At 41.6% G+C, this 23,928-nt stretch overlaps 1 protein-coding gene across 8 annotated transcripts in view; it reads left to right on the top strand.

Moving 5' to 3' along the window:
* Positions 1-23,928, top strand: part of TRAK1 (trafficking kinesin protein 1) — a 969,724-nt gene that overhangs the window by 432,952 nt on the left and 512,844 nt on the right. For all 8 annotated transcript variants that reach the window (XM_044064726.1, XM_044064729.1, XM_044064725.1 and 5 more), the window contains exon 7: positions 8,444-8,574. In XM_044064726.1, the coding sequence (XP_043920661.1) occupies positions 8,444-8,574 (131 nt within the window). The remainder of the gene's footprint in view (positions 1-8,443; positions 8,575-23,928) is intronic.

Raw genomic sequence — 23,928 nt, 5'->3', positions numbered from 1 at the left:
CTCTTGGACCGAGAATGGGGAATCGGATCCGAGGGAACAGAGGTGTCTTCGGCTCCAACATTGTCAGATCCGAGCCGTTCCTTTGGAACCCCGGCTACCTCTGCCTCGATCCTCATGGCGGAGCCGGGGAATGCTTCCTCCTTGTTGGTTGCTAAGGAGGTGTGCTCTACTTTGGCATTCTACGTGGTGGAGAGGGTTCTCTCCCAAGGATTGAGACCCCCGCCCATTGCCTTGGACTCCACCCAGGCTCCCGTGTGTTTGGTCACGACTTCCATCAGCTTGTCCCAGGGACAGCCCATGCTAGAGGACCCCCAGGTGGATCCCATTGTGGAACCTCCCGTGACTTACGAGCCCTCTTCAGAGAGCCCCACTGAAGAGGGTCCCCATAAGCACTCGTGTAAAAGGAGGCACATGGACTCCCCCCGGAGTCCCTCACAGAAGATAGTGACGTAGATGAAGGTGGGGGTTCCCCCACGTCACCTCCCAAGGATGTCTCCTTTGGAGACATCATGGAGATCCTCTACCAGAAGAGAGGTTGGTCAGCCCCCAAACCCTCTACGGATGAGTCAGTATTCCTGGAGGCCTTTGGCACGGGCCCATCTACATCCTGGGTGTCCCCTCCTGTGGATCCCTTAGTGGATCTCATTACCACGCGGGCATGGAAGGAGCCTGACACCATAGAGCCAATACCTAAACGCCCGGACAGGATCCTCTCTCCTCCCTCAGACAGCCGGGCCTGGTACAAGGGATCCCCGGTGGATGCTATGGTGGTTGCAGCTGCCACCAAGAGAAAACTGTCACAGGAAAGTTCTTCGGTCCACCCTCCGGACAAGGAGTCTAGGGCGGTGAATTGATTTGGGAAGCAAGTTTTTTTCTTCAGCGATATTTTCTATTCGAGTGCTGAATTATTTGGCACATGTCATACGACTTCAGCGAGACCTAGTTGCAGAGTTCACTTTGTCGCCCCCAGAGTCTTTGTTGCCAGAGGACAAGCGGCTGTTTTCAGCAAAAATGTCAACTCTAAAATCTGTTTCGAACATGTCAATGTGTCTTCTTTCCCATGCCACGGAAGGAGCGGCTAAGGTGGCTGGGACCGGCGTAGCTATGAGGTGACACGCTTGGCTCAGACTGTCAATTCGCGAACCCCTTCAAGGTGTCATTCACAAATGCTCCCTTTGATGGTTCTTCCCTGTTCAGGAAGACAGTTTGTGACACCCTGGTCCAGAGCGAGAAAGACTGGTCGGACATCGGAGTCTGCTTCTCTAGCCCTCAAAGATTCTTTTCTAGGAATCAGAGGGGGCAAAAGAAGATGTGGTTCCGAAAATCTCAGTTTTCTCGGCCAGGACAACTCGTCCCCTAGAGGCAGAGGGGACAAGACAGATGCTGCCCCAGAGGCAGAGGGAGGCCAAGGAACTTTGGGTATAGGGAAATCTTCTCTGATAGGCCTAGGCAACAACCCTGAGGGGTTGCCCGACTGTCCCACTCTGGAGACAGTTGGGGGAAGATTGTCATTGCACCTAACGGCTTGGGCGTCCATTACGGTGGACCATTGGGTGCTCCAAATAATATCCTGAGGCTACTCCATCCCGTTCGTTGCCCCATCCGTCCAACCAAAGCACCAAAGGGAGGCGGCACCGCAAGAAATTTCAAAGCTGCTTCGAAATCAAGCCATCGAACTGGTCCCCCCAGATCAGTCCGGATTAGGCATTTACTCCAGGTTCATTTTAGTGCCTAAAAAGACGGGGGACCTCAGGCCCATATTGGACCCGTCAGCCCTGAACCTGACTGTAGCCAAGCAGAAATTCTGGATGGTCACCTTGCAGTCCATTCTACCTTACCTCAGAGAATGCGACTGGATGTGCTCAACAGACCTCCAGGATGCTTACTACCATATCAAAATTCGCAGAAGCTCTAGGAGATTCCTTCGCTTCCTTCTGGGAGCCAATCATTTCCAGTTCAGAGCCCTACCCTTTGGTCTCACCACAGCCCTCAGGGTGTTCACCAAGGTTATAGCAGTCGTAGCGGCTCACCTGAGGCTTCAGGGAATTCAGGTGTTTCCTTACCTAGGCAATTGGCTCCTCGCTGCTGCCACCAAGCGTCTTCTTTACATGGGCAGAGACTCCTTGCTGCATCTTGCAGTCAACCTAGGGATTACCATCAACATCTCCAAGTCCTGCTTGAACCTGACACAGACCTTGGAATTTATAGGGGCATGGCTGGACACACTACAATTGAAAGTCTTTCTCAGTCTAGACAGGGTCCAGAGCCTACGGGCCCATGTATCAGTGATCCTAGGCACCAGGCTGCCAATGGCGAGCAATGTTCTCTGAGCCCTAGGCTCCATGGCCACAGCAATCTCAATCCTTCCCTGTGCACGCCTTCACATGCGGGTGCTTCAGTAGACCCTAGCAGTACAGTGGTCTTGGCTAGACCTCCCCATATGCTATCCAATTAGAATCAGCAGAGGCTGCAAGATGTCTCTTTTCTGGTGGCTCCAATCACCGGAAATCTTGGCAAGTCAGCCCTTCATATCACCCACAGCGACCACGGACGCCTCCCAGCTTGGGTGGGGGCCATTATTTGGGGAGGATGGTCCAAGGCCCATGGTCCCAGACCGAGACCAGATTGCATATCAGTGTTCTGGAGATGAGGGCAGAGCTTTTAGCGTTGCAAGCCTTTCATGCTGTTCTTCCCCCGGGGATGATTGCAGTTCAGTCAGACAACATGTCTGTTGTCTGGTACATCAACAAACAAGGGGGAACCAGATCTTACCCTCTGTCGTGAGGCTACGAGAGTGTGGGAGTGGGCAATCTCCACCAGTCGGTTTCAGATTGTAACGCACATCCCGGGATGCTCCAACATTTTAGCGGACAGACTGAGTCGGGCTATTCTAATGCCATACGCTTGGTCTCTGAAACAATCGATAGCGGAGGAGATCTTCCTTGCGTGTGGTCAGCCTTGCTGCAGTCTCTTCGCATCTCCTTCCAACATGAAGTGCAGTGAGTTCTTCGCTCTGATTCCCTCACCAGGGGACCTCCCCCAGAGATGCTCTTGTCCATGCTTGGCCTCCCAGGTTACTGTATGCTTTTACCCCCCATTTCCTCTCATTCCGAAGTGTCTTCAGAATTCTTGTCAACTGGGGTGCAAAGTGATCCTCATTGCCCCGTTCTGGCCTCGTTAGGTGCGGTTTCCCTTCTTCTGGTCTCATGTTCTAACTCCTCCTCGGATTCTGGATCCTTGCCCGATTCTCATCTCTCATCCGTCGGGCATCTGTCCGCCCAACCTGGACAGCCTCTAGCTGACGGCTTGGTTGCTCCAGTTCCCCTGATTGCTAGGACTCCCGGTCTGTCATCTTCGGTAAAGACTATTCTGGTGGCATCCCACAAAGCTTCCACTAGGAAGGTTTATCGCAGCAAATGAAAACACTTTTCTATTTGGGCTTCTCAGAGGAACCTAGATCCCTTTACAGCCCCAGTTCTTGCAGTGTTGGAGTTTTTGTCCAATATTTTCCAACAAGGGGCTAGTTCCTCCACTGTAAAAGTACATCTGGTGGCCATCTCTAATTTTCATGTTGGCGAAAATGTGAATGCTCTGGCCTCTTTGAGACTGTGTAAAGCTTTTCTGAAAGGCACCTTTCATTTAAGGTTAAGGATTCAGTCCCTCCTTGGGACCTTACCCTAGTTCTGCAGGCGTTAGTTGCTCCTCCCTTTGAACCAGCAGCATTAGTAGATTTGAAATTCTTATCCTGGAAGACAGCTTTCCTAGTGGCCATTACTTCAGCCAGGAGAGTTTCTGAGATTCAAGCTTTGTCTGCCTTGCCCCCTTACTTGATCGTTCATAAAGACAGAGTTTCACTCTGCACGAACCCTCCCTTCTTACTGAAAGTTGCCTCTGAATCAAACATTAATCAGATGATTAACCTGCCTGTTTTCTTTCCAAATTTTCAGAACAAAGGTGAATATAAACTGCATTTGCTAGATGTTCATAGACAGCTTTGTTTCTATTTACATAAACCAGTTTTTGTAAGTCTGACAAGTTATTCGTGTCCTTTTCTAGACCCTTTTTGGGCAAAGCCATATCCAACTTAGCTAGATGGATTACACAATGTATACTGCAAGTCTATAAGGACAAAGGTCTGTTCCCACCTGGTCCTGTTAAAGCTCTTTCTACCAGATCTATGGCAACTTCTTCTGCTTTTTGGTCTAAGTTTTCACTGGATGATATCTGCGCAGCAGTGACCTGGGCAAGGTCTCATACATTGAGTTTGATTTGATCTTTAGAGGGGGGAGCATCCTTTGGCTCTGCGGTGCTAAAGAATATCCTTCCACGAGGGCCTGCCAGGAGTTTTGGTAGCTGCAGACTCTGTCCCACAGGTTGCAGATAAATGAAGTTAACTACTTCAGATAAAGAAGTTATGTACTCACCATGACATTCCATCTGAGTAGTTGTACTTCATTTTCTGCAACCATCCCACCCTCCTTCCCCCGAACCTGTTCTAGGTTAGTGCTGTTATTCAGTTGCTGATAGTTTAGATAGTGGCATACTCGATCTGAGGGAAGGTAGGAGATGTGCGGGATTATGGGGAAAGGGGGAGGAGCTTGGAGTTTGGAGCAGATGCTTGAAAAATGTTGCCGGCTCGGATCTGATGTGGATCCGAATACCCACAGGTTGCAGGAAATGAAGTATAACTACTCAGATGGAACTTTATGGTGAGTACATAACTTCTTTTTATGTTCACTCTAGGAGGAGAAGGAAGCACAGGAAATGAGGGTACACTTTTTTTGCAAATTTATGGTTTAATCCCTTTTAGATTCAAAGTATCCTGCTCGAGTTACAGTGTGAGGGTCCAGAACAAATTCCATTGAGCTGTTTTTGGACCATCTAGTTATTATGTGCTTCTGAGCCATTCTTTTAAGAAAAAATGCTCTCTGTGCTTTTGTGTGTGTGGAAGTGGGAATGGGACATAAGAAAGAGTTTTGGTCTCTACAGCTTACTGCTGGGTTTCAGAGGCTCTGAAAATCATGTACTTTGGTGTCCTAAGTAGAAGCTGTTCACTATTAGTGTTTTACTAGATCTGTCCAATATGTAAAATGGGGAGGAATGTTTCCCTAAAGGCAATGGTATGTGCTTCCCTTTTACCAGGTTTCAGATTCAGGGGACACGGGTGCTGACTTTGAGGGAACATGGGCGAAATTCTTGGCTACGCTTATACGGGCCTCTGGGCCAATAGCCTAGTATCATCCTATGAACCATAGTTTTTAAACAGCTTCAAATAGAACTTCTTTTCTAGTCTAAACCATTCTTTTCAAAGTAATCTGATCAAGTTTAACTGTATTAAGCAGTTTTGCTGAGGCATTCACTTGTTAGGCCCTTTGTTTTTGAAGTTTGTCACTTTTTGATAATTGGACTTTCTTCTGAAAGCAATGACTGAATTAGTCGTATCTGTAGATCTAAAAATTCTGCTTCCTAGAAGATGTTTAACCTTGAAGTTCACATCTTTCAGGAGAATATGCAAGCTTTGATATTCTGATGATTCATTACAGGAACACAGTCCCTTTATCTGTCAAGATGGTTTTCCTGCCTTAGGTTAGGTTTGACAGCAACAAATGTATTGTCTCTGTACATGAAAACCAGGCCAAAAATAGCAGCGCACATAGTGTCACTTATTAACCAAATATAGTGGAATAATTTCATGTTCTGAACACTGAGATGGCTGGCACATTTTACCATCCTTTGCAGAGATACGGTACAGTGCTTGGTGTAAGAATTATGGCTGTAGAACATTGGAATAACTGGAAATTGAGAGAGACTGGAATGAATGTATTCATCTGTTAATTACCCAGAATTGTGCTGAACAGGTGACAGTCTCTCCTTTATGTGCCAAGTCTTGTACTTTTCACAGTAAAGTCTGCACACACTGTAGTTCAGTTTAGAATGTTTTATTATATATAGTGGAGGTAGATGTCAGCAATATCCGAAACACATTTTACTGTCTCTAATAATAGTGCTGATAAACTGAATTATGTCCGTAGCTTCTACAGTCATATTCCTTTCCTCCAGAATAATATAAGTGATATTATGCAATGTTGGATATTTGACCTGACTCCTGCAGTCACTGTCAAGTGTCTGTATTAAACGTCTGGGGAATGCATGACAATTACTTTGTGTACCAGTCCAGAACCAGAACGAACTTACCAAGTCTGAAGTATCTTCTAATAATACTAAAATCCTGTTATTTCTACACACCTCTTTAACCTTGGTTCCCAAGCCTCATACCATCTAAACAAGGTCTGTTTGTATGCATTCAGTGTATTGCACATTCTGTTAACACATTTTATTTTTATCAATTTTCTTGACTGAAAGTTGTTTTCACTTCTTGAAAGTGTATTCGCTGAAACTGTATGCAAAATGTGAAGGCCTGCTTTAATATGGCTGCATTTTCCTAGATGTATGCATTTTTCTCTTCTTCTTTCGGCTTTTCCCGGTTAGGAGTCGCCACAGCAGATCACTGTCCGCTCTTGGCAGTGGAGTTTTACAGTGTCGAGTTGCCAGCAGCGCCCAACCTTGCACAGAAGGCACAAACATGCACGCACACACTCCTATCTATATTTAAATGATACCTGACATTACACATTATCACTACAGGAAGTGACTGCATCCCTAAACGCTTCAGGAGTGCATCATCCATTGCTAGCTTGTCCTCAGTTTATATGTTTGCCAAGCTCAGTTTGGATGTGGCATCTAAAGATGTTGTTCATATTAAAGTAGAAGTCCTTCAGTCACTGTGTATGTTCTCTTACCCCCCCTCCCCATTTTTCACGTACAGTATAAGATTCTGCCCCCCCCCCCCCCATAGTACTGGCCTGATGACTGTTCTACTTGCACTCAGAAGGCCCAATCATTCCATGGGGTGAAAGCCAAATGTACTTGGAATAGGTGAAAGCATTACAGCCCAATTATCCCATTCAGTCCACTACAGCAAGTGTTTGTTTAAGGAGTGGGCCAGCTTTCTGTTTCTGCTGAGGAGCCTACAGCTTCCCCTAATGGAGCAGCAAACTATCAGCAACTCTCTAACCTGTGCTATGTCTTCCTGCTGAAGAGGGAGTTTTTGTGCACTGTAACTGCTAGAACAAGAACACTTGTCCGTCTGTCTACTTAAATGAATAAACTATTTGAAAGTTCAACAAGATGTATTTATTCCTCCTACAAGGAGAGCATCATAGAGTCTCCTAGATCTGCTAGCTAAAGTGATTTTATCTGGACCAATCCTTTGTATGCTTTCACATTGAGGTACTATACATGGGCCATGTCAGATTAAAGACTGCATAGTCAGAAGACTTTTATTAGTACATTAACTTTCTTGGTGGAGTATGGCATAACATTCTATATCAGAATTTTCAGGTGTGTACTGATTACAGGTAAGGGACACTTAACCTTTACTTTGGATTTTTGTTTGTTGCAGTCCTTATCATGGAGACCTAGTCAGTAATTGTGTAGGTACTCAGCTGTTTCCAGGTGACTGCTGTGGTGTCGAAACTAATCATTTGAAGTGTCTCACAACTCAGCTGAAGTTATTTGAAATTAATAAAGTATAGTAGAACACGTAGAGTTAGAACAGTTATTTCTTGGATTAAAAATCTGTGAAATTCAGGGGTAAGTGGTACAAAGCTTCCTGTTTTTTGTAAAACATTTACACACTCCATTTTGAAAGGCAGATTTCCAAGTGTTAAGAACAGGAGTTTCCCAGGATTTGGTAGCTTTTTGGGACCAGGGATGGTGTCTAGTCACCACAGGGGTGGCTTTGTTTTCCAAGGTGGCTTCTTGCTAATTTCCTGGTGATGCTGTTATTCGGAGGGGAACCTCAGTCCTGATTTCTGCTCAAAGTTACATAAGTTATTAAACTTAACATATTGAAATTGAAGAAATTTCAGAAGCTGTCGGTCTTCAAAAATGTTTTATTGATTGCTGAGACAGGTAAGCACTGCAAGAAATTAAAAAGAAGCTATCTTGGAAATCAGAACCATCCCTACGGTGACTAGACACCACCTGTGGTCCCAAAAACACCAGAGCTTTTCTTACTTTATTGCTGTTATTCTCACTTCCTAACCCTCTAGGAGGTGAGCGTGGTCTACCACTGGGAACACCAGGAACTGGGAGAGAGACTTTTAGATTAGTAATAAGGTTTTAGTAGCTTGGTACAGCACTCGTATGTTTTAAACAGCATTTTGTGTATCCGTCTTGCATTTGGTTTTACATACTGCATTGCTAACCATTTATTTGCATTTGATTTGACCCCTTGTGGTCTTGCCTGAACTAATTAAACTGCTTTGAAATCAGGTGCTCCTAATAAGATCTATAGCTGCAGTAGTCTCTGATAACATTAGTGAGACTTTTCCAAATAACTCTGTCCTCTGACTGAATATTTTTTTTGTTCAATTTTAAGGAGATGCAAACTTTCAGATTGCTAACATATCTGATGATCTGGCGAAGAAGACAGAGGATGCAGCTCGTCAGCAGGAAGAAATCACACACCTCCTTTCCCAGATAGTGGATCTACAGAAAAAGGCAAAAGCTGTAAGAAAATACATTCTCTGTACTATCACATTGTTTAGAATGTGTGGAATCTGACATTTGTTATTTCCAAGTTTTATGGAGTCTGTTAATGGTGGTTTGTACGTTCTTGGTGGAAGTTCTTTATTTATTAGTATTATAGCCTTTCAATATATTATCTGCATGTTTTGGTTTAGTGGCTTCATTTGAAATATTGAGAGAGAGAAAGAGACATGCAAATCTATGGGGACAGCAAAGAGCTTAGAAGACTGTTTAAAATACTGATTATTCCTATTTCCATCCGTACAAAATCCCAGACAATTTTGAAGGCAAGCACCCCACTTTTTTGTATATTCCAGAGCCTGTGTCAACACTGTCATTAAATGTTGGCATCCCTTGTGTGTTTTGAATCTGTTGCCCCCATGTTGAGAGTCTTGTGTTGGCAGGTATCTCTTTACACGAAAGTGGACTGGAGGCATCCTGCTTCTCAAGCCCTTGATGTAGTTGAAGATTTTCTTTTCCTACTGTGATAATGTAACTTAGCATTGTCTAGGGTGCTTAGTTCAGTCTGTGTTATCAGAAACACAGCTGTGTGTGTGACAGAACAGCACATATTCATAGCGCGTATGCAAGGATGTACGTAGGCATATGTTCTATGAGGCAGTGACCTTTGCTGCATAAATCACACATACAACAGAATGCAGTGATGAAAATAAACATGTATTCTTGTTTTAAGTAATTGGGAGCATACTTAACTTGCAAGCAAGCCTGAGTTTGAGTCCTGTAGTGCAGTCTTTTAATTGATTTGGGGATCTCAGCAGAGAGCTTTGTGTTTGTCTGCTTAAGCCTTTTTTTTTTATTTTTCATTTATATTTACTGCTTAGCAGCTGGTCTTGTCATTGCAACAAAATAATACTCATCCTGTACCTAGATGACACCAGGTGACTAAGAGATACTAACCTATGTTAGAGCCTTTTAGTGGGGAAATGCAGTGCGATCACTTTCAAGGAACTGTTTTTCTCTGTGCTAATTATATCCAATTGCTTTTGTTGTTGCTCAGGTACAATAGGCACTTAAGATGATAGCTTGCTGATAATAGATGACAAATTGTTTTAAAGAAACAAGCATAGGAAGCTGTCAGAAGCAGACTTTGAGTCAGTCTTGTGTGTTCAAGTGTTGAAACTGCTTTAAGGTAACTGCCACTTCCACTTCCTCGAAGACACTCTTTGCTGTTTTCGTGTCTACAGCCCATTCCAGCAACTGGTTTCTGCCTGGTACCATGAGAATGAAAAAGTGTATTCCGTCTTACTTAAATTAAACTGTTTCCATTTGATCTACTGATTATGCTTGCCCCCCCCCCGTCTTTTTCTTTTTACTTAAACACCTATAATTTTCCCTTTAATGCCTTGTACGACTTTACCATTTTCATCCTGTGAGTCCTGTCTTTAAATTTTGGAGAGGTCTAGCTTCCTTTGCTTTTCCTTAGGTCACACCCTCCTACTTTCGTTCTGTTCTAGCTGACCTTATCTGCACTCCTTTCCTTGGCCTCTTTCCTTGAGGCCTTACAAACTGCACTCAGCACTCCATGTGCAGCTTTGCCAATATGTGAATAAGGGGGTACTGTGACGTTTCTGTCTCGGTATTCCATCTCCCAGTTATACACCATAGTATTTGATTTGCATTTGCTTCTTCCCTTTCCCTTTATGCTTATTCCATAATGATAGCTTTGAATGTTTTTGACATGCCACTGTTGTAGCAATAGGCTAGCATTCCCAAAGGGAAGCATTTGTACTTCATTGTATTTATTTAAGTAAGCATATTGTAGCTGTAAATTGGTTTGTTTTTCAGTCATTTACCATGCAGGTATCAAATATTGAGTGGTATGTGTCACAGAAACAGTTAGTATGCCATCTTTAGTAAATAGAATGCATCAAAACTGCTGGTACAAGATCAACAAGTCTGTTGCAGCAAACATTAACATCTATATAAGCAGTGCAAGTGCTCCAACCTCTGCTATGAAACGGCACTGTAAGAATTAGCATTTCAGAAGTGTTTAATATAGTATTAAACTGGTTTATAGGCAGTTGTCCTCTCAGTGACAGCCAACATATGTTTGAGTGTAAAGTGGACTAGTTTCAACCCCAATGAGTTCAGTTTTCCAATGTTTACCTTCAGTCATTTGTCTTATTGAAAGTCACTGTTGGTGCAGTTGTATCGACTCACTCTGGGTGAGCTTTTGTCCTGTCTGCAGTTGTGTGATCACTGAATTAGTATGTATTTCTAATGAGCAATGTTTGTGCCAGCTGTTTTTGATATTTTAGGTCGTTGTTCTTGTGCGTTCCTATTTTTAATGTGAAGGACAACAGCACACTCCCAGTGGTGTTTTTAGTCACCCTAATGATATAATTTAGCAATAACCCATGATTGGGTGTGGGTATCACAGGATTAACCCACAGCTGGTGTGGTTTGATAATGTGGGTAAAGCTCGAGATTAAACAAAGCCCCAACCATGGTTAAATCCCAGTCATGGGTTATTGCTGTTGCACAATGATGTTATTTAAGAAAGAAATTGCTTACCTTTATTAAATAATGTCTTTGTATAACAATGCGTTAGTATGTTTGTGCATTCTTTCTTTACTGATATACTGTGCATATGTATGGCACATACATCCACATGTTTGCACAGTATATCAATACATTGCTAGGGAGCTGCTGTGTGAGAGAACATTCTCGTATCAGTTTACTTTTGTTTTTGTCTTTTTTAATTTCGACCGAGAGAACTAAAATATGGGAAAAGTATGAGGCATTCTGCAAAAGTCTGGACAGTTGAGAGGTAAGGTTAAAGCATTACAGCTGTTTGTATTAGTACTGTACCTTTTAATTTTCCAGAGTTTTATGTCTTAATTTTGTGTAATATTTTGATGGGGGTACTTTTGTGAAATACTTTGAGATGCAACATATCCTAACAGAAAGTCTGACCTCTCAACTATAGTTCAGCAACTAGACTGCTTTCTATTACAATATGCTTGATTTGCAACAGTTACGCTGATTGGGGTGTACAATCAGCATGCACATTTTGGAACACTAAAGACTTTGCTTTGTACAGTTAGGTGTATAATCTGTCTGCCTCAGCAGAACCACTTCCGCAGCCTGCAATGGTGGATTACAGCCTCCACTCTCGGATAAGATCCCCTCTGGGAACTTTCCTTTTTTTTTATTATTATATACATACACACACACACACACATATATATATATATATATATATATATATATATATATAAATATAAATATATATATGCGCGCACACACACAAATCTGGACACTGATTAACACAAAATTTACATACAGAATAATGGAACCCCACCCACTCCTGTGGGATTGTGGGATACCAACTAGATTGAAGTCACTAAATAATAAATGACATACATTTGAATTTCAGACTTCATATCTCTCAGAAAATGCATAATAATGCAAAACCTGCTTTTCTAGAAACTGAGTTTACAAGAGCAGTATTTAAAATCTGTCTGACTCTGTCACTGTTTTGGACCTTTGTGCCACAACTCCCACCATTATTTTGGCTTTGTCCAGATTTCTTGCTCTGAGAAGTTGAGAGGCATGGATAAGGTGTAAGGCAAAGCATTGTTCTCCATGTATAAAACACCAGATTGAAAAACAAACTGACAGAATCTACTTCAACCTAGAGCACTGCATAAGTGGCCCACCACCCACGTATGTTCAAACTTAAAATGACATAGGAAAACTTAAGCTGAATTAATATTTTACCTCTGTCCGCGACTACAATTACACTTGTGGAAATCTAAGCTGGTGCCCTTCAGTTTGCACTACCAGTGTGGGCAGTATGCTGTCCCACTTTAACTCAGCTTCAATATGGGTAGGGTTGGTCCGGACGCCATTTTACATTTTAAATTTGACTTAGCTAGCCACTCAGTATTTTACTCACCTCTACACTTGGTTGGGATTTTCTGGCTAAATGAGTCCGACCACTAATGTCACTGACTGTCACACAAGTACATTACCAAAAAATATACATTTCCACCATCATTCATTCACTCCTTATTGTTCATCTTAACTGAACCAAAACGGCAAGCCAAAGAGGACATGTAATAGTTTCACAGGGCAACAAGAGGCTCAAAAAATTCATGCACATACCTGTTGCAAAATGCAAAGCACCTACCCGATCCCTAAACTTGGAGATGGGACTGCAAAACTATTTCCTTTGAATGACCCTAAAGCTGTAGGTTTGTTTGTACCCATACCCTGCAGTCCCAATGAAACAAAAAAGGCTCACCTGCTGAAATGTTTTCCTTATCAGAAGGGTGGTAATTGAAGCATAGCAATGTTTGAACTTGAAACCAGCTGTGTACTTCTTGCAAAGCTGTAGCACTTAGCAAAGAGTCTTATTTTCAAGTAAAAATAAAAACATACATTACAGCTCCAAAAAGTTGCATGGAAATGCTGTGAAATCGGGCCTGCTTAGATCACTTTCCCCACCTTCTTAGATGCAAAGCCTGTCCCAAAATCTGGACCGGAGTTTCACAACAAAGTCCTTTACAGTTATTACAGCAAAAAATTCTTGGGACAAGAGGTTGTGAGCAGTGAATTTCTACCTCTTCTAACTTTTACAGTAAATCTATGCTTAAAATAACATTCCAGTAACTGACAAAAACCTGTGGCGGTGGTGATTGTTGACTGAAAGCTACATCCCACATCCTATGACCGGGAGTACCCCTGTATATGTGTAACAAGAAAGGAAGACATAATCTTATGGGCATGCGTGCAATATGAAACAAACCATCCAAAAGCAAAGTGCAAAGAACATAAAGCCAGGAAATAGTTGGGGGTAACTAGTCTTGTTGTAGTGTGTATGCAGAGTCAAGTCATCGGGTTTACAGCATTATTCTTCGGGTTCTGTTCTGCATTGAAAACATGATCTTTGAAGAGCGTCGGAAGAAGTAAGTGTACTTTACAAAAGTCGTTTTTGACTGAGTGTCAAAACATGTAAAGAGCTGAATTGGTTGTCAGCGCGATATGTTTAACATACTAGTCTCTTTGCTCTGTTTATATTAGGTCCAGTCTAATCTATGTGAAATTACAAAGGCAGCAGTCAGTTCTGAAAATTCTATATTCTGTGCAAAAGTGACAACCCAAAAAGCAGTACTAAAGTTTTAAGATGTCATCATTTTTATATAAGAATTCCTTTCCTTTGCTTCTTTCCTGTCAGACTCAGTTGTCTGTAACCGTCCCATATTGCATCTTTTCCCACACAAGCACAGTGAGTCATTCAGTATTAATTAGATACTTTCTTGCTGTTCTTTAACCCCATTTGGTAATGGGTACCAGTAATTTAAAAAATACAGAACTATGAGCTATTCGCATCACATGGCAAAGCAGTACCATTGACAGGTGAGTGTGAATGCACGCAATCAACATCAAACAAAAGGTTAAGAAAAAAATAGAGAATTGAAGGGGTCACTCGGAAATTCGTGGCACCCCATTATTTTGTCCTCAAAACCAGTAAATACCAATAAATTTGGTACAGTTGAGATGTATGAATAAATATGTAATATATGTTTGCTTTATATAATTTGATTTATTAAATCTGTGTATCAGCTTTTTATTTTAATGTTTTTGCTATTTACTACTACTGTTTATTCCTCTGCGAATTCTAACTTACTGCTGTGTTTGTAGTCTTAATACTGCTTTTAAGCAGTTCTGGGACTTTAGTTTCCCAGTACAAGTCATAGAACACTTTTTCTAAAGTTCTGTGGTGTCAATTGAACACTAGACCTCTTGTTTATTTTGTTTATCTGCTTTGTTTGAAAGGGAAGTTCTGACACGAAAATATTGGAGAACAAGGCTTAACACCAATTTAAACCATTTCTGCTTTGTTTTATGCCGTTTAACCCTATTTGCTGTGTGGTGACATAGTTTACATTTTCTGTTATTGCTGCCCTTTGTCAGCCTGTAATTGTGTCACTGTATTCTGTTTGGTGTGGTTTTTTTTCCCTTTGACTTGGATTCTGAAATGGCTCCCTCCCCCCATCAAATCCAGTTGCACCTAAAAAGAAAAACTCAACAAAAGCATGCCTCAGCCTGCAGTTTGTGAATCTGTTGCTGCTTTAAGCTGGCCTGCAGAACGCTTAACCCTTTCCCCATCACCCTGTGATGTGAGCCCACAGCTGTCTATAGTACAAGAGTCAAACATCATCTCGGCTATTCCAGTACTTGGAGAACCAAACCCTTTCAGTGCAGGACAAATCTGGGTAAGAGACCCCTTGCCAGACATAATACTCTGTCCCCAGATATTTTGTCTTCTAAGGTAGCTCATAGTAAGAAAAAACAGAGAATTTATCGCACAATAGAATCAGGTTATTACCGTGTATAGGACTGATGTGGTTTCTCTATCTAAACGTGTTTTATAGTCAAGTAATCTCAGAGACTGTGCTCCTATGCAAAATGACTGTGGAATTACCATCTCTAGAGATCAGTCTAGTGCCGCATATTTCAGTGGGGACTCTGATGCACACAGTGGTGATCACTCTGAGTCTATCCAATCTAATTCTTCGGAAGGTGAATAGATTCAAAAACCTAAGCAAGTGTTCACCTTTCCACAGATGGTAACCAGGTTTAGAGATGTAATTGACTGGAAGCAATCTGGAGCTACACCAGGGATGGGCGTAGTTTATGATCTTGAAGATGAGATTCCAAGTGTTTGGCTGTTCCTCTGCTATTACAAGTTTTAGAGGTTGTCTATAAAACTACATATAAAACGACTTTGGCTAGTGAACCAGTTCCTAAAAAGGCTATAAGAAAATACAATGTTTACTGGGATCTTGTAACTCTGTTTGCTCAATTGTCAGATGATCCAGCTTTGGTTTCTCTGCCAACTCCAGCACTAAAACTGGCAAGTGGTTAGAATCTCAGGGAAAATAGTTGGGACAGTCTGTAATTTAGTCTTTAGAATTTTAAATAATCAAAGCTTCATGTGAATTTATTTTGCAGTCTGTTTACAGTTTAGATGGCTGTACTGTATATTTGCTTGGTGAAAAGAAGTGTTGAACGAGATCGTTTCTAATGTGAGTCAAGTCTCAAAACGTGCTAGTGTCTTAGAAGGTGTGGACAGTATTTCTAGAAATGCAGCTGTTTCTTTTATATTGAGAAGGCATGCTTGGTTACATAACCAAAATTTTTCTGAAGATTTAAAAAATGAGATTTTAAATCTCCTTTAAGTTCTGAATTTGTGCTCCCAACTTCAAGTTGAACCTACAAAAGCCCTGCCTCATAATATGACAAAGAATTGTATTCCTGGGGTGTATGGTGAACATAAAAAAAATGTGACTGTGTGAGCAAAGTTCTGACTGTTCAAAATATTTTCAGTGATTTCTCTCTTCAGGAAACTGCCTCCACAAGAGACTTTCTCAAAATTCCAGACCTCATGACACCACTAGCTAGACTTCACATGAAAAACATTCAGTGGTACTTAAAAAAAAAAAAAAAAAAAAAAAAAAGTTGTTGGACCCAGAACCTGTTTCTCTTGAAGTTCCAGGTACCAGTGCTGGATATTGTGAAGTAAGAGTTACAGTGCTGGAGGAAGCAGATGTCACAAAATACAGACCTGCCTATTTCCCTCCAGTTCACTGAGACTTATCAGGCTTTGCATGGGGAACAGTGTCCAGAGGAGTTCTAGTACAAGGTGAATGGGGTCCTTCTGAAGCTACAAAGCACTTAAATGTCAAAGAAATGTTAATGATTTTGACCTTAAAAGCTCTTCACCACTTATGGTCTCCAGATCCCCTTTTACTGGTTGTAGACAACACCACAGTCGTGGTACCTGAACAAACAAGGGGGTACAAGGGCATACCTGTTTTGCCAGTTAGCAGTGATGGCTTGGGAGCTAACCTTACAGCATTTTCTGATCCTTCAGGCCTCATACACCTCATCAGAATAAAACCTATTGGCAGAGAGACTAAGCAAATCTCAGACGGACTCCCATGAGTTGGAAAGCAGGACAGTGGTCTGCTTGGATATGGTCCAGGTGTGGGGAACACTCCAAATAGTTCTGTTCACATCCTTTCAAAACAGTTGGAAAATTCCGTTTGAGATATCCTTGCAGCCAAGCTCTTGGGGGCAGAAATATTATCGTTCCCTTGGACAGGAATGTTCCTTTATGCATTACCACCCTTTCCACCAATACCCAAGCTACATCTGAAGATTTGTTAAGAATTGCCAAAGATCATTGCGGTGACCCTCTTTTGTCCCAGGTAGAATTGGTTCTCCTTTTTAATGGAATTGACCAAAGGCAATTACCATAAGCTTTTTCACACTGGTATATATTAGGCACTTGTTCATTTGTTCCATGAAGATTTGCTGAAGGTATTGAAGGAGGCAAGAAGACCTGCAACTAGAAAATTTTATATTTACAAATGGAATAAGTTTTCTAGGTAGCGCCAAACTGATATCAGATGGCCAGATGCGATGTTTACCCGTCGGGTTTTAAAAATATTTGTGTAGCTTATTGTATGTATCTACCAAGATGTGTTTTGTGGCTATTTCAGCTTGTCTGTCCATGGGATCCCCCTTTTGATTCTTTTTGTGGCCAAGCAGTGTTTGAAAAGAATGTTGCACTTGAGAACCTCTTCAAAAGCAAATTCCTCCTCCTTGGGATCTCAAATTTGTTTTGAGAAATTTACCTGATCTCGTTGTGGACCTGCCTTTCAGGCTTATTTTTAGTTCACTTGAAAAAATATTTTGCTCATTGCTCTGACATCTGCAAGGCAACTTCCTGAGCTGCAAGCTGTCCTGGTGGGGGCAACCTCATCTGATTTGCTACAAGGACAGGGTCGTTTTACACACTAATCCTCCTTTCATGCTAAACGTTGTTTCTGAATGTACCCAGAATCAAGTCAGTTATCTCCCATTTTTTTTTCGGAACCTGAAAACAAGGGAGAAGAGATTCTGCATACCTTAGATGTTCACAGACAGCTTGGGTACTATCTTGACAGAACAAAGCCCTTAAGGAAAGCTTAATGCTGTTTATTTCGTGTTCTGTGACTAAGAAGGGTCATCCTGTCTCTAAGCAAATGATTGCTCATTGGCTGTTCTCCAGAGCAGACTTTGTGAGAACCATTCTTCAGGGATTCCTGGATCTCCTTATCTTTCCTCCTCCCAAGTAGGATAACCTTTGAGAATCTACACATATGCCACTTGAGGCAGTGTGAATACTGAACGTAGTAAAGCTGCGCAAGTCCTACTTATAACAGTAGATGTTTGAATTTCACATTGCCTGAATGGTAGCACCTACCCACCATCCCCCTCAGTTTCAAATATAGTTCGATGGTATTCATCCTCTTTGTATTGTTGTTTGTGTTGGTGTTTTGTGGTTGCAGATTGGCTGGTTTCAGACAATTCTTGCTTCTGATCTTTCATGGTTCTTCTTACTTGATACAAAAAGCCTGAGTACCTGACTTTCTGTGACGCAGTTTAGGCTTCCACTGATGGGCAGGACTTGGCCAATCCCCAGTCACAGAGAGTCAAAGGAAGGGATTCAAAGCTTTATTAAAAAAAAAGTTGTCACTGTGGGTTTCATTCAGGCACCGAACCTATATGCTTCTGGGTAGACTAAAATTCGAACATCTGGTATTACTGGTTAATAGGACTTGCACAAAAGTAATGTTTTCTTAATTATAGGCTGGAGAAAGGCATAATGGTTAATAAAAGTATCTGGATTATGAGTACATGCATATAGGAAAAAGTGGGGCAACGATATGTGACTACAAAACAATAATATAAATTTTCAGGAAAGGTATGTAGCATACTTATATATGAAGTAAAAGAGAAAAGTGAGATAATTACACTTGTAAGCGTATTACTTTCGTTAATAAAGGAAATTGTAGACTGTATAATGAGAGACGAGAGAACAAAAGAGTGATACCTTTTGACATCCAAGGCCTATGATAATATTAGTCATGAACAGACCCTGGAATGTTCTGCAATAAGACAGAAGCTAAAAATAAAATTGTTGAAGGTGTGTGTGTGTGTGGGTGTGGGTGAGTGGGTGTTCATATATATATATATATATATATATATATATATATAGAAGCACACACACACTCAGTTTTGGTAAATGGATGGTAAGAAGTGTAGAGATGAGGAGAGGTTTAAGTCAAGGGTATCCCATGAGCATCTTGATTTGTTGTGCTGTAACAGAAGAGTAAGAGAAGATAAAAAAAGGGACAGTGAAAAATGGTGCAGGAAGAATGATTGCCATTTGTTTAATGAGGAAATGAAAGATGAATCGGAAGTTATTGTGGAAGTTGTCAATAATTTGAAGAGTATGGGACTTGCTCTCAATAAAAATAACTATATTGAAGAACAAGTAAAGGTGAGTGGTATTATTTTAATAGGATAGAAGTGAAAGTCTTAGTGGTTTGTGGGGAAAGGAGCATTTATTTATTTTACATTTGTTGACCGGGATAGTCCGACTGGATATATGTCCATTTTCAGCGGAGGCCCGGGGAGAAAAGCTCCACATACCAAAAAAGAGACCGTGCATACATCATTGAGTGATAAACTCAGGCAGACATGTTTAGAAAAATATAGACAAAGAATACAGGCATATATCAATATACACAATGTACAGACTTAATCTGATTGGAAAAGACGTATCAGAAAATGTGAACATAGAATACAATCAAATCTCATAATTCACAATGCTTAGACATTCAAATGCTATGAGGCATAGATACTTGGCTAAACAGCAGGTTGGGTAGCAAGACGTGTATTAGTGAAGTTGTTAGGTTTAGAACAAGAGCACAGCCAATGAGATGTGAGGTATTGTTCGAGTTCCCTTTTAAATAGGGGTAGTGAGGTTTCCTTGGTAACGGTAGTAGGGAGTAGATTCCAGATTTTACTGGTTGAGTTGGCAAATATAGCATCGCCTGCAGAGTTGTTGGATTTTTGGGTCAGTATCATTAGTTTATCAGCTGAGCGTAATGGCCTGGGGGCACTATGATGTGGTGAGAATATTTTTGAGGGCAGGGGTGTTATCAGGTTGATGGAGTATTTTATTTTATTTAAGCTGGTTGAACTGTAGCAGGGTAGGCTACTGTAGCCATCCCAGTGCATTGAGGTTATGGCAGTGGTGGGTCCTAAAAGCCATGCCAGTAGCGAATCTGGCTATATGATTGTAACATCCTGATAATTTGTTGAGATCGGTTTTGGATAGGTTGGTGAGTACAGAGGAGGCATACATAAGGGTAGAGAGGAGGTGTGATCTTGCAATAGCTACCCTAGCTAGGGGGGCAAGGAAAGGTTTGGCTCTGTATAGGGAGCCAAGTTTTTTGTTGACTAACCTAATAGTGTGATTGACATGTTTATCATATTTAAGGTTGTTGTCTATTATTACACCTAGAAGCTGTGTATGGTCACCAGGGGAGATAATGGTGTCATTGCTAGATTTGATGTTGAAGGAAGGAGGAGAAATTCTACGGTTAGGGAGAAAAGTAATAGCTTGGTTTTGTTAGGATTTAGAAGCAGGCGGCAATTAGCTAGCCATGTTTCTACCATGCTGAAAGTGGTCTGGGTGAGGGTTAGAAGTTATATAGGAGAGGAGGCGGAGCATATTAGCATTGAGTCATCTGCATATTGGATGCAGGTGGCTCCTGGGATGGTGGTGTGCAGATCATTGATAAAGATAGAGAAAAGAAGGGGACCTAGTATGGACCCTTGTGGAGCACCTAGGGTTAGAGGAAGTTGGGATGACAGCTTGCTCTGCCATAAGACAGCCTGTTGTCTACCATTTAGGTAGGACTGAAACCATTGTATTGCGTGTTGGTCTAAACCGATGGTTTGTAGGGTATTGAGCAGTAGCTGATGGTTGACCATATGAAAAGCTTTTGAGAGATCTAAGAAGAGTGCTGAAGATAGTTTGTTGTTGTTACGATGAAGATTGATGACATTAGAGAAAGATAGAAGAGCAGTGGTGGTACTGTGGAATGGCCTAAAGCCGTGCTGAGAGTCGGCAAGCTTTCCGTTTTGAATAAGAAAGTGCATGATTTGTTTGTGTATGCATCTTTCCATGATTTTAGCTAGTGGTGAAAGAATAGTTATAGGTCTAAAGTTAGATAATTCTGTGGAACTTCCTCCTTTATGGAGAGGTATAACATGTGATATTTGCCATATTGCTGGGATGGATCCTTCTGAGATGGATCTGTTGATCAGAATAGAAATGCTAAGTGCTATGGCATCAGCCGCTTTTTGAAGATCTTCAGCTGGGAGGTGGTCGGCAGCTTGTGTAGTAGGTTTTAGCTTTTTGAGTAAAGTCCAGATCAGGTTGGTAGGTACGGTTTGAAAGGTAAAGGTGGGTTGGGTGCTGGGTGGATCAGGGCTAGATGTGCCAGAGTTGGTGTTTGTGTCCAGTGGAGTGAGATGGATAGCTAGAGACTGGATAGTTTCAGTAAAGGAGGAGTTGAAGCTATTTGCAGTTTCTACAGGGGATTTATCAAGGGCAGCTGATGGTAGGAGTGGCAGAATGGCCTGGGTGGAGAAGATTAATACCAGCCCAGAACTTTTGAAGTTTTAGCTGATATTTTTGTTGTAGGAGGGTGTAGTGATTTTTTTTGTCTAGAATGGTAGATTTTTTGGTCTGGTTCCTAAGCTTGCTGGTATCTTACTTGGTCAATAGGGGCTTTGGTAACCTGCCACCTGGCCCAGGCATTGTTTCTTAGTTTAATTTTGTTTTTTGCTTCTTTAGATAGCCACGGTGCAACTGTGGCTTTTACACAGATGGTACGGGTAGGCGCATGGTGGTTAAGGATAGCCAGAAATCTGGTATTGAAGTACTCAACTGCTTCTTGTAATGGGGGTTGTTTCAAGACATTCCAATTACATGCTTTAAGTTCATTTTGGAAGTTGTCAAGGTTAAAGTTCCTGACGTTTCTTATAGTTTTGTAGGTGGGCTGGTTGGGAATGTCGGCTTTGAGCCTAATAATATAGGTAAGGTAGTGATCACTTAGATCATCGGGTAATGTACCTGACATGTATTTTTGTGGGTGGCTGTTAAGTATCCAATCAAGGATACTATCTTTGACTCTATTTTTGCTAAATCTGGTGGGGGTGGCAATGATCTTAGTAAACCGGTGGAGGGAGTTTGAGGAGCAGGTGTTTCAATCAGTGTTAAAGTCCCCCAAGACAGTGGTTTCCTGGGGATAGTTAGAAGCTAGCCAGTGTAAGATATTTTCTAGAGTATTGTCATTCTTGCCAGGTGGAATATAAATGCAGACAATGTATCTGCATTTATTTTTGTTTATTAGTTTGGTGATGATAATTTTATGCATTGCCAAACTGGGGTGGCTGTTGGGTGTCAATTGTTATTGTTAGGGTAGAGTTGTATAGTACAGCTACCCCGCCACCTTTCCTGGAGATCCAGTCCAGACTAAGGATGTTGTACTGTGAGGGGGTTATTTTGTTATCTTTGGTTATTGGTTTAGCCAGGTTTCTGTGAGGCAGAGGATATCAGGGGAGTGAACAGCTAATAGTGCATGTAGGCTATGGATCTTGTTGTTTAGACTTCTAATGTTGAGATGACAGACCAGAAATGAGTTTAGAAGTGTATCAGTTTGGGCAGTACATGTTGGGTTGTTAGATGGTGTGCTTGGGTCTACTGTTGTGGATGGGTCAGGATTGGGGTGGATGTCTCCATCCTTCATAAGATTAATTTTTAAGTTGCTTATGAGTCTTAAAAATGTGTTTGATTTTTTTGTAGCTTTTGTTTTTTAAGCTAATGCAGTGGTATTTAGTTGGGTAATGGTAATTGGGGGCAGTGAGGAATTAGACTGGGCAGTTATGTGGTGGATAAACTTATTAAATGCAAGGTTGTTGTCTGTTTGAGAGTTTGGGTATTGGATTTCAAGATGCTGTACGTATTCATAGGAGCTTAGGTGATAAGGAATGAATGGGGGTACTAAGGGTAGCAGCATTAGTGTTTTAGCTGTAGTCATAGTAAATTACTAGGGTAGGGTCTATATTGAGTGTATGTGGTGGATAAAAGATTAGAGAGAATAGAATAGCTATGGGTGGGTTAATATGGATAGTGGGGTGGATAGAGGGTGTATTATTGTGCTAGGAGTTTGCTGGGTTCTAGGAGCATGTGTAGTTGATTATCTAATTAAGGGGGCGTGCCAGTGGTACTGTAAATGTACTACCGGGGGCAGGTGGGATATGCGGCAGGGTGGGGCGCAGAGCGGGCAAAACCAGTAAAGCAGATGCCTAGAGGCAGCATGTGCAGGTATGCGTTACAAGCATGCTTTTTTGTTTCTTTTTATATGCCCAATACTCTGTTCCTAGGCCCTACTGTTAAAAACTAAACAGTTTCCTGCCTGCTTCTCAATTTACAATGCAGAGAGCCCATTTTCCAATTCTCCTTTGTGGCATGCTTGTTTCACTTAGTTTATTAAGAAATGCACTGTTTGGAGGTGCAGAGCACACTACGCTCGTCTGTTGAACAGTAGAAGGCACGCTGTTTTTACCTTAATTGGGGAAGAAAGAAGGCTACAGGAAAGTCTAACCCTTCCAACCTAATGCTTATCAGCATAAACAGATTACAAGCGGGAGTTATGGGGACATTCACCAGTGCTTTTTTGGACCCAGTTTGTTAGGTTTACAGGTGGCAAGGTATTTTAGTGGATATTGACCTTATTAAAACAAGTTCCGTGGTGGGGAAAGTCTTCCGTACTTGTTGATATTCCTGGAATGACCCTATATGGTTTTACAAGCCCTTCAGGGGGAGGTGAGGTAGGAACACCTTATTAAAACAAGTTCCGTGGCAGGAAAAGTCTTCCGTACTTGTTGATATTCCTGGGATGACCTTATATGCTTTTACAAGCCTTTCAGGGGGAGGTGAGGTAGGAACACCTTATTAAAACAAGTTCTGTGGTGGGGAAAGTCTTCCGTACTTGTTGATATTCCCAGAATGACCCTATATGCTTTTACACGCCTTTCAGGGGGAGGTGAGGTAGGAACACCTCAACCGACTGGGACCTGAGGCACTGGCATTTCATGAAAGGATGGCAGTATTCGTTAGAATAAAATAAGTTGCTAAGTCATTGAGAGAATTTAAACATTTAATTTGCAAAGAATGCATTGTTTGAAACCTTGTATGTGTATTCTGAGTTACTCCTATTTGTTACTTAACTAAAGACAAAAAGAAAGACTGTTATTAAATCCCCATAGTTTTTCTTCGCATTATTAAATAAGCACTTTGAGTTAAAAAAAATTGTTTAAGGACAAACTTTAATGGGAAGAATAGTAAAGAAAAACTGGTGATGAATGAAGAAATAATTGAGGGGAGAAAGGAGC

Source organism: Protopterus annectens, chromosome 3.part0 (assembly GCF_019279795.1).
Source record: "Protopterus annectens isolate FY-2018-M chromosome 3.part0, PAN1.0, whole genome shotgun sequence".
NCBI lineage: Eukaryota > Metazoa > Chordata > Ceratodontiformes > Protopteridae > Protopterus > Protopterus annectens.
This window is presented reverse-complemented; position numbering and strand designations above follow the sequence as displayed.